General features: G+C 33.0%; 1 protein-coding gene across 2 annotated transcripts in view; it reads left to right on the top strand.

Moving 5' to 3' along the window:
* The first annotated feature begins 59 nt into the window (after positions 1-59).
* Positions 60-11778, top strand: part of LOC124369027 (synaptophysin-like) — a 32421-nt gene continuing 20702 nt past the window's right edge. Inside the window, exons 1-3 of one of the 2 annotated variants that reach the window (XM_046826702.1) lie at positions 60-458; positions 5869-5943; positions 7999-8114. In XM_046826702.1, coding sequence (XP_046682658.1) covers positions 432-458; positions 5869-5943; positions 7999-8114 — 218 coding nt within the window. In that variant the 5' untranslated portion in view covers positions 60-431. Of the gene's footprint in view, positions 459-5865; positions 5944-7998; positions 8115-11778 lie in introns of both variants that reach the window. The other variant, XM_046826701.1, reaches the window with a different exon arrangement.

The following is an 11778-nucleotide window of genomic DNA, read 5'->3' as shown; positions in this document are numbered from 1 at the left end:
GATGATAGGAAGGGCTAATACTACTAATACATCACAGTTTGTCTAGAAGAGTTTATATCATAAGCACTACAAGCTCTTGATAGTAGTTGTAGTATTACCACAGGCGAGTGTAGGTGGGCGTGGAGATGTTTATATTTTGAATTTGAATAATATAATTTTTTAAATTTTTGATTACTTAAGTTTTGTTTCACATTTATATTCTCGAGTTATTGTTCGGCTTCATAATTTAATATTATTTGAAATCTGTATTCTACCTCCTATCTCCTTAACATATTGAAACTATCCGTGTTGATGTCATTTTGGGTTGGGCATTTCCTTATATGTCCGTCTTATTTTCTAAAGGTTAGAATTGTTCATTACGTCTGATTATCGTCTCATTGAATAATCTATTGTTTCATTTTATTGTGATAAAACATTATTTGAAAGCAGCCATGAGCACATTCACGAATGTTAGAGAGGTGAGTGATTTACTTTTAGAACTACACTAATAATGTCCCTAATTAGGATAGGACTGTGCATAAAAGAATAATTATGAACCAGATATCCAATAAGAAGTTTTGTAATGGTTGACATAATAGTTTTATATTTGCTTATAGGTGTTACCTTAATATGGAAACATTCATTTTATTAATACAATGATGTTTAATAAATGCTATCTTACACTTTACAGTAACTACATCACAAGTAGGCTACTGGGGTAAACATGAAGTTAACTGTCAGAATTTGAAACTATTATTTTGGTGTATTACATTATTCTAGTCATCATCCTGAAGTAAAATTTACATGGTCTAAGGGGGTAACAATCACAATTAATAAAATATTTTTGACCTGTGTAGGAACAAAAAATGATTCATTAGTTTAGTTCCTATAAATTACAAAAGTGGTACGTAAATTTGAAATTAACAGCCAGATTGACAAAATACGAGTTTTGCGTTATCAATCTATTGCTAACTTCCGATCATAAATATATCAGTGTCCTAATTTAAAAACAACACACAAGTACACGGGAAACTAATACTTTCACTCTGAGAAAACACAATGGCGAATGAAAAAAGTGCAAATTAATTATATAATATTTTAACTGCTCATGTAATCCACACTCAAAAACATAAATAATTTTTTAAACTAAATGACGGCCATTACAGTATGACCCTGGTAGTTGAGTAATGGACGCCATGGTTATACGAGGCAATAAAGGCTACTACACGGGACGGTTTTTGGTGTTGTACTAAGCTTTTCTCACCACAGACCACTGATAAGCTACCACAAAATTACATTTCCATTTCTAATTTAAAAAAGCTCAGTTATTTGTGATTTCCTATCTCTAAAACCATATAATATGTTTGTTCAGGAGGACGAGTAGAATATATTAATAACATTGAAATTGTGTAATTGGCAAATTTGGCCTTTAGCTTCACTGATACCAAAAAAGTTTATATTTAACTTGCATTCGAAAATATTTTTAGCCCCAAGCCAAATAGTTTAATTTATTTGAACTGTTCTTAAATAATAGTTTAATATGTGAGAATGTGAAATTTTAAAGTTCTTCTTCTTCTATGGGGCAGCCTATTGCCATGCACTTAACCCTTAGCGAGCCACAAATAAATAACCAAAACTACTAAGAGCCATACACCTTAATAAAAAAATTCCCACATACCAAAACCATTTTTTATAATTCTTATAACATAAGAGGTAAGGAAAACGACAAAATATTTTTTTTCACTCTTTATTGTTAATTTACAGCAAAAAAATGGTAAAATCATAATTTCACTGAAAAAATTTAATTTTTACATTCTATGTGTTCATATATATAATATTAACAATAGTTGAACACAATTATTGTAATATTTTACAAAAACCAAGCATTTAGTAATTTTTATTTAGAGAAAATATAAAGAATATAGTAAAAATGTATATACAAATTAAATAAAAGCAATGAAACTACAAAAAATTTCAATTTTCCAAGTATAAATAAAAAAACACACTACATTTTACAATATTATAACATGTTAAAAATTAAAAAATGATACTTATTGAAAATGAGCTACATATATGTGATCCTTAGGCGTAGGTTTGTTGTGTGTGGTACAGCCCAAAATACAGGTCAGGATGCAAGGCAGGCGTCGATGTGCACGTCTTGCGCACAATAAAGCCCTACATCACGATAATAATACATAAACTACACTGTACATTGATTAAAAATATTGATTAACATCAAAATTGAAAAGATAAATACGTGGATCGAAAATGGAAGGGCGAATAAACATCTACCTTACGGAAGGCTACAGGCAGACTGAGCGCGCGTCAGTAGACGTCGTTGGCTCTGCGGGAGACTATGACCATCCGGCCACCCGCCATTTTGTCGCTCGAACAAGAGCCGTGACCTTCAAAATAGAAACAAACGGTTGTCCCTTGTTTAAATATACCTTGTTTAAACAGTTTTTACTAATTTTGTTACCCAGAAATGCTTTTAAATAATATAAATAAAAAAAAATTGATTTTGCGTCAGTGGATGTCGTTTGCTTTTAGCGCTAGTTTAGGCATGACGTCTAGTAACGTCATTGGCTCGGAAAGGGTTAAGCCTCAAGGGCCTTTTGCGCACCCCGGAAGCACACCATGAGGCCTACCAGTTTATGATTTCAGCAGTTCCATAAACTGCCGAAAACAACCTATCACGCCCTCTTGGAAATTCACCACCCTTTTCCAAACGATCAAAGATGGCATACCGCTCCCTTGCTATTGCAGGACAATCAAAAAGTAAGTGTTCGGCAGTTTCATCCTGCTCATCACACTTTGTATAGAGCGGATCCTCCCGAAGGATGCCGACTCTGTGGAGATGCTTCCTCAGGTGTCCAAGTCCCATGATCAGACCTATAACCCAAGAAGACATCGATTTACTTAGTAAGAGAAGGTCTGACACCACCCTGGAGGAAGGCGACTGTAGTATCATTCTGAAAACTACTTTTAACAATTTCTTAAAACTGTATAATTTAATTTCCAGAAAGAATATTTAGGAATTAGGGTTTCTTGGTGGGGTAGGATAACAAACTAAGGAAGGGTAGGTATAAGAGGAGGGGATAACAGGATTAACATTCACACAAGAAAGGCACTGAATTTGTGTTTGGAGAATAGGTCCACCAACTACTGATAGAAAAAGGTGTTTCCCAATGGGACGGGAGTAGATGCTTAAGAGTGAGTTAGTCAGTATATAACTCACTCACTGTTTTAAGATTGTGGAACCTCTACTAGGAGTAAAACACTCTTCGCAGAAGACCAGGACTACGTTGTTCGAGGTCCACCATGTGTATAGAATACAGATTTTTTTTTAAAGGAGAAGCCGATCCCCTTTTAAGCCTTTTTTTTTTTTTTTTTTTTTTTGTTCTCTTAGGACAAGAAGCTTATAAATTGCACTTAGTCCTGTAAGGACCTTTGCGCTGCTTCCGGAGTGATAGGATATTCAGGATGGGTAAGGTTAGGGAGTAGGGGCCGCCTCCTATCGAGATCCATGAGGAAGAATTAGGGCACTACATCTCAAAGTCATCCCGGAAGAAGGGAGGCCAGCTGTGAACCAGCCTCTCCAGTCAAAGTAGGCAGGGGGTGGCACACCCTTGTTGAGGTTAACAAGAGCCTCTGAGGTAAGGGAACAAACCCCACCAACTCCAACAGCCATCCTCCACAGTAGGCTAGACCTATCGAATTGCCCATGAATCCCAGAATCTCAACATTTGCGGTTAGTGATGTGCCGCTACTGGACATCCATAAGGTTGCCCAGATTGAAGTGGCACATCGGTTTTTGCTGTGCCCAGTGGTGGGTTCAACTGGTAGGTATAAACCAGCCAGAAGTGATCCCTGCTGGGTGACCTTTTAAGCCTTACTCTGCCCGTCCTCATGGGCCACTGGCCTGTGCGAGGATCTTATCAAGCAGAATAAGAGAGAGAGAGTCGATACAGTACAAGGTCGATGGTACTGATAAAAAGTGCAACGGTCACAGACAGGATTCGAACCTGCGCTATCTCTAACGCAGACTCGAAGTCCAACGTCTTAGACTGCTCGGGTATCGGCACTCCAACGAGTTAATGCATTTCATAATTGGATTTCAATGGCTAGAGAACTTCAAAACGACTGTAATCAAGCAACTGAAACTTGTCTATCAAACCAAACTGTGAGAAATCGACTCCGGGAAGCGGGGAATGAGGTCTAGCAGACCTGTCCTAGTGCTGCAATTGACTGTGCATCATAAGCGAGCAAGATTGCAGTTTGCAAGAGACCAGAGGCGTTGGCAGTTAAGATAATCGTGTAAGGCAATATTCACAGATGAGTCAAAATTTAAAATGTTTGTTTTTGCTGGCCGTGTAAGATTTTTAATTTGATTTTGGGTTTTTGACGTTTGTTAACTGCCCTTACCCAAATTAGAATTTAAAAATTTTAAAAATAGTATTCTGTGCTTGACAGCATGGGACAGCACCCAGACTGCACTGATGGCTGGAGATAGAACTGTCAGCTCGTTCAATTACTAGTTTTACGGATATCATTTCAAATGTTCCGTCTTTCCAAAACTTTTTAAAACTTTTTAGGCATTTTCCTTTTTAGTTTGCCTTAGTGTTTATAGTTATTGTTTTGAATGACTTAATGGAATTAAAACATGGATAAGAGGCAGAAAAGTGAGCCAATGTAATGTTAATTCCATGCTACACTTTAACACTATGTTTAAATAGAAACTCGTCAAAAATCCATAAATGTTTCATTTTAGAAACTTAGATTTCAGTTTCTTATTGCTAATGTCTTGTTAAAAATATGATTATCTGTTAATATTAATTGTTTAAAATTTATATTAAGATTTTGTAATTAAATCTATTTAAATATTTTGTAGCCTAATTGTTTACTTTAGCCACTTCACAGTATTTGTTCTTTTTTCCAAAGGGAAATGCTTAAAAATTAAATTAAAAAAACAACAGAAAACAATGAAATGTTGGTAAGATTTTTAGTCTCGTAAAATGCACTAGTTGTTGAACGAGCTAATAGTAATGCCTCCGGCCATCAGCGGGGGATATTGTAGCAACATTGATGCTCCCCAGCGCTGTTGGCTACGAACAAAAAACATCTCTCAAGATAGTACCGATCAGTAAAATATAAAATTCCAAAAGGCTAATCACTGATGTTCACTAAAAATAAAACCATCTAACTGTATAAAACCTGTATACAACAACAAAACAACATTGTATCCCCAACTAAAGGACAATGGAAACCACATTTGTTGCACAAAGAAAAGGAATGTAAAATTCCATGCCGAACTAAAAAATACACAATACTAGAACACAATAAAAAAAACTTCATAGAGCACCCACTATATGTATCGTCCGTAGTTCAATAATTTTCTTTACTTTTAGAAAATAAATCCATTGCCCTAGTAGGTTACTGTCAGTTGCAAAAATGACAAAAAAGAGCAAAAAGTACTGGAAAAACTCTTAAATTATCCTCATATGCAGTTGGCAGTCCTACTCTGATCTCTTAAATTCATTATACTTTTCTCACGTGAATATTGGAATCATGATTATCCCCTCCACCAATGCCTACCCCTCCTTAGCTGTTGGTTATCATAACAATAACACAACAAATCAACTGAATTTTTAAAATATTCATCATATATTAGTATCAAAATATTTTTCCTTAGTTATTTCCCAGCATTGGTCGGGAGTATTCATGATCAGATTCTTTTAGTTTTTAGGTACTAAATGCAACCAAACAAACATAACTATGATTTCCATTAATTTGCAATGTAAGAGAAACTGCAGATAACAAATAGTATATAAAATAACATTTTCAGTTTCTTTTATTTATTGCTGATTCATTTGTGTTGTTTTCTAGCAGCTTGGTGGCAGTCTCCAGAAGTATAATCTTGAAGTCTTTAAAGAGCCAAGAGGAATCATACGCATTCTGCAATTTGTAAGTATTTCTTTAATTTCAACTGTGAATGAAAAGTTTTAAGCTTTGTTTCTATTTTTTATAACGTCTATTTTACACTGAGGCTGTATTGTATCTAGATGACTGATAAAAAAATAAAAACTATCAGATGATAATTTTCAAATACATGACTCCCAGGACCAACCACAATATATTTGTCTCAAATTTTACAGCCTGAAGTAAAAAATCACAACGTAGGTAATACTTCATCAAGGGACTGTTTCATTCCTCTTCAAATACTGATAGCACAGCAAAATTGTCTTTGTCAGGACACAAAAAATCAATGTAATACATCAGTTCTAAGGCCACTCAAACTTACACTGAACAATGCATATATCTGAGCAATGTTTTACCAAACAACTGATTATGAAATTACAAAATTGGTGTGTTTTGAGGATTTTCACAATGTTATGGCTCTACCTACTAGTAATATGGAATGTGAGAAACAAATATTCTCAGGGGTATCATCTTGAGTCTCACCAAGGTTGTGAAAGAAGATGATTTTGGAAGAATAGCAATTTTTAGACATTCTTCATTGTTATATGTTTCAACATTACGTTTCAATTATTGGAATCTATTCTCTTCATCAGGTATTAAAATACCTTAAAGCATAACATGTAGCATTCACAAACATTAATAACTAATTACTGTGAGCTCACCATACTATAAATAATTTTTAATCTTTGTGTTTGCTTAACATTATGCATTAAGGCTATTTTTGACACCTTATGAATACAATACATTCCAACTCTCAAAACACAGTGATCAACTTTTTTTGACATGTAACAATGGTAAATGTCTAAAGACCTATTACCCTTTCAAATCATCCATTATCAATGGAGGAAGGAATATAAGCAAAACAGAGTGACATACGTTTAATTTGGGTCCGCAATATTTATTATTTTAAAGCGGGTTTTTCTTAATGCTTTCAAGAAATTTATACTGTGTATAGGTGTGAATAGAAGAAAGTTTACGTTTTTCAGTTTGATCGGAGTGAGAAGTGTGAGGCCACTTGTGCCAATGGCGCAGTGTAGTGGGCACGGCGGTTATCGCAAGATAACCAGATCAAGCAACGCCGAGCGTGGCTGCTGCTTGGACAGGTGACCGCTGAGCGATCCTGTCCTTGCAAGCGGCCCGCCTGCCCGGCCATTGGTGGTGGTTCGGAAGTCACCTTTAAGCCGTTGGTCCCCAGGTTAAGTGTTAGAGAGGGCTTCTTAGCCCTAACTTCGCCTGGTTAAAATAAGACATTCTTTACTTTACTTTACTTTTACTTGTGAGGTCATTAATTGATGTTTTGATCACCGCCACAGTTGAGATCGGGATCTAAAGGTCAGCTAGTGCTTTTATTGCTGTCTTCTGTTAAGAAACCCACACGCTCCTTATCATCATCGTCTGCGTGTACCTGTTCCAAGTCTGTATCTACGATAATGGCTCCTCCTAGTGACAAGATTGGAAAGGTGGACCCGGCTGTGATGGCAGGCTGCGTTTATTATCCCCTTCTCCTCATTTGTTTTGAAACTTTTGATTAAAATTCTGTAAAATGATTATTAGGGAGTGAGTTATATAAAGATGAACAATTTGAACAATCAACTTCCTTAAAAAAATTTAAAAAGAAGACCAAAAAGAACAATTGTTTTTCAACAGTTTTGATTGTTTCCATCCTAGTCAAAATTCATTTTCACTGGTGTAGATTAAGTCAAAATTAGTTTTAAAGAATGGTAAATTAGTTGAAACCGGTGTTAATTGAAATAAGTTTACTAGTGAAAACAAGTTTGGTTCTAACCCAGGATACCAGTTTTGACTGAAGTCTAGTTTGAACTGTAATGTATACATACTAGATGAAATAGCAACTGCAACATTAGACATTTTAGTATGCTCAAGTATGCACAGATTTAATGCATATCTTTGAATGACACTAATAGTTGAGAGTTAACAAATAGAATTTTATGTATATAATGTTTAATTATTGAATGAAATTTATAAGTTAAGAGTGGGAAATTTTGATATACCAGTAAATGTGAATATTTGTGTTGACAGGTATTTGCACTAATCACTGCTATAGTGCTGAAGACATATGAGGGCTACATAGAAATTAACTACTGCTCCAAAACAAATCCTAAAAATGTCCGGTTAGATTTTGAATATCCATTTAAGTAAGTATTTAGTGATATACTAAAGTGTCTGAAATGATATTAATATACTCTCTGTCATAATAATTTTGAGTTTTGATTTAACTAGACTATATGTCAATATCTGAATCAATCTGCCCATTTTTACATGTAACACTCATTAAACCAAACTGGGGGTGAAGAGAAATGTTGGTATATACTTATCATAAATTGAACTCTCTTAGAATCTCATTCCATATATTTTCCATCTCATTCATAAGTTGAAGTATGCTCCATCCATATATATGCTCATATTTCGTATTGTAATGAAAACCTGCATATTCTGTTTCTGTTAACTGAAATTTTAGGGGTTTTAGAAAGAATTTAATACAAGAATATAATACATTATATTTTTACTCTTATTTTATATCAATTCGCATTAAGCATGTTATGTAGTGCACAAACACAGCTGATCAATAAGTAACAATGACGAGAGTTTACGATCAAGTTGGCCTATTGTCAATGAGCCAAGACGCTTTGTTTTCATAGTTGTCAGTCTACTGTTTCGGCAAGTGCTCTGTTAGAATGTTGTAGTTATGTTTATGTTTGTTTATAATTATAATACAACTAAATTGTGTGTGTATAATTCAGGCATGTAGTTAAGTATTATGAATTGTTCAAGGTCTCTTAGAAGAGTAGTGCAGGAAGAATACCTAAATGACAACTTTGTAACTGATATTTCTTTTATCATGCAAATAGTCAAAATCATGTTAGGCTTATTCTTTTTTATTCTATTCTACAGTGTTATATAGTTATTATTATGGCTATCACTCGTAAGACAAGCAGTAAAGGACATTGACATTTTCTAATCAAGATATTCATTTTAGTTCTTCATAAAAGAGTGAGCAGTGGTAAAAAAATACTATATTTTTATTTTGTGTAAAAATTTTGTAAAAATTAGTGGATATGTTTAAAATAAAGTGTTCTTTTAGTGTGCTTGACTTTATTGAGTGTTTTAAAGAATTTTTTAAAGTATTTATTTTAGTGTTGAACCTAAAAATTAAAAAAAAAGAAAAACACAAGGTAAGATTTTATTGTTGTTATCTTTTATTTTTTTTGTAATATAAGATGTTTTTGAGTATATTTAGTGTTAATATACACATTTTTGTACAAAACAAAATATAAAAATTGGCCAATAAATTATAAAGTTATGACATTTTATAATAACGGTATGCAAATTGTTAAAAATGGCATGGTACTTTTGGGTAACACCTGTAAAAATACCCTTGGCATTATTAAATAACATTAAAAAAAAATGTCTGTCAGTGAAAGGGTTAACATTCAAATTCAAATTCAAAATTTCTTTATTCAGCCATGTAACAGATTACAAGAATAGCGTCACAATAAATCTCAATATAAAATTTATGTTGTATTATAAACATGTAAATTTATTAACATTTGTAAATAAATGTATTTGTTTTCTACTTTCAGGAAGACAATTAATATTAGTAGGAACAATGGTACCATATGAGATGAAATATTGTGATATTTGTTTTTGTCTTGTTGGCTACAAAACTAATGAGTTTGATGTAAAATAATGCACAAACAAGTCAAATATCATCAGTTTATCAATTCAGTTATACAAGTTGGTTGCAGAAAGTTTATTCATTGTGACGTTTCTGAAGTCCAAGGCGATAACAATGTTTTTTAAATGATTTTGTGTGTTCACAAGATAGTTAATAAGAAATGGATATAAAAAGTTTTCTATTTAATGTTGGCTGATTGTAAAGAAGTAAAAAAGCCTCGTCTTTTATGCCAGTTCTGCCAATGTCTGTAAACTGGCGACTGGTCTTTTTATTAATTCCCCTGACAAGAGGAAACTGCTACCTTATTCTAAAACAACTTTAGTTCTAACAATTTAAAATAGATTTCAACTCTTCTTAGCCAAGGCCAAAAGGGAGTAAGGGGATCATGGTCTTAACCTTATACTAATAAAACCTAGATTCATATTAAATTTAAATTTTTTAAAGTGACTACTTCATATAATTTTTTATTGCATTATAATTGTATCAATTTTGGTTGAAACCTTCAAATGATTAGACATTGGATTGTGTAATAGTTGTATTACATAGTGAAAAAATTATATAAGTAAACTTAACTGAATTGAAAAAAAAACTTATTTTAACACTGTGAAATTTAGGCAACATATCTTGAAATTGAATGGGTTTTATTACACACTGTAACAGGGCTAACCATCTGTTTGACAGTGTACTTCATTTTATATTTTATGTTTGCACTACAATAATAGAAAAGTAACAGTTAATTAAAGGAAAGCCTTTTTTGTACATATTTTCTAAGCCAGTATTTAAATACTGTTTTCCATCATGTTTCTGACAGTTCTTGGCAATCTTTTAAATTTCCTGTTCTCACTGTGAAAAAATTAGATGACAAAATTGCAATCTTTAGATTTTGACCTTATAGTGAAGGGATATTTTAAGTCAATAATTTCAGTTTAAAAATTCTTGACAGAAGATTCACTCTTCATAGCGCGGCTAGAATGTCTTAAGATTGTAATCATGTTACCAATGTTTGACCTCGGTGTGAAACAAACTTAGAAGATAGCCATTGGCTGCAGAAATGTTAGAACAGAGTTCTTGATACATTCATGCCAACCTTCATTACTACAAACATTTTTTGTTTACATCTATCATGAGAAACAAACTTTAAAACAATTTAAATATGTCAAAAGATTACTATGACATCAAGACTAGAATGTCTGTCATAGTGAGGTAAGCTGTGTGCTAGTGGAGCTGTTCAGTTTCAGTGAAAATAACAGTTTTCAAGTGTAATAAGCTCCATAAGACCCAATTCCCTATAGCGATGTAACAAGGCCAACCTTATATACTCGTAGATAAAGTTAACAATCCTGTAAACCTTATCAACATGCTTATTGAAATTAATTCAGCTTACTGCAATTAGCACGGACACTCAATAACTTTAACTACTTTGTAAAGTCTTCCTGGATTCATTTGTATGGTTTTATATATAATATATATATATATATGCATTCAAATAATTTAATGTGGAATATCTGTAAAATTAATTGTATGTTAAGTCCATCAGGCTGTCTTGATGCTTATATCAGCTAATGGGCTGTTTCCATATTTCTCAATTCACACAAATTCGCAATTTAGTTGGCATTTAGAGAGTTCATACATTTTGAGTTGTAGATTAGGACTAATTTTGGGATGTGAAAGAATGTTTTTTAAAGTTGGTGGGTTTGGTAAAAATGGTTTTAGGTGGTTTAGAAAATATATTTAGAGTTTCTGGTGAACTTGCAATAATAGGAGAAGCTACTTTTAGGATTTTATTTATTTTATGTAGACCTGGAAAATATTGAGTGATAAGTTTGGGTCATTAAGTGCAAATGAATTTACCATCTTAAAGTTTTATAATATATTGTTACATGATCATCAAGTTTTAGGTTATAGATATACCTTATACACACATTCTGTGATACCTGTAATTTATTTATTTACTTGTTATTTTTATCACAATACACTACTAGTGCATAATCAAAATTTGGGAAAACCAATATCTGAACCAGTAGTTTCTTAACGTGTACTGAGGGATTAAAATTGTCTTTTAAATTGGTATAAACATTGATACACTTTTTTGATAATACAATCGACCTGATTGGTTCATGACA

Source organism: Homalodisca vitripennis, chromosome X (assembly GCF_021130785.1).
Source record: "Homalodisca vitripennis isolate AUS2020 chromosome X, UT_GWSS_2.1, whole genome shotgun sequence".
Taxonomy (NCBI): Eukaryota; Metazoa; Arthropoda; class Insecta; order Hemiptera; family Cicadellidae; genus Homalodisca; species Homalodisca vitripennis.
Note: the sequence above shows the minus strand (reverse complement) of the source record. Positions and strands in the feature narration are given on the sequence as shown.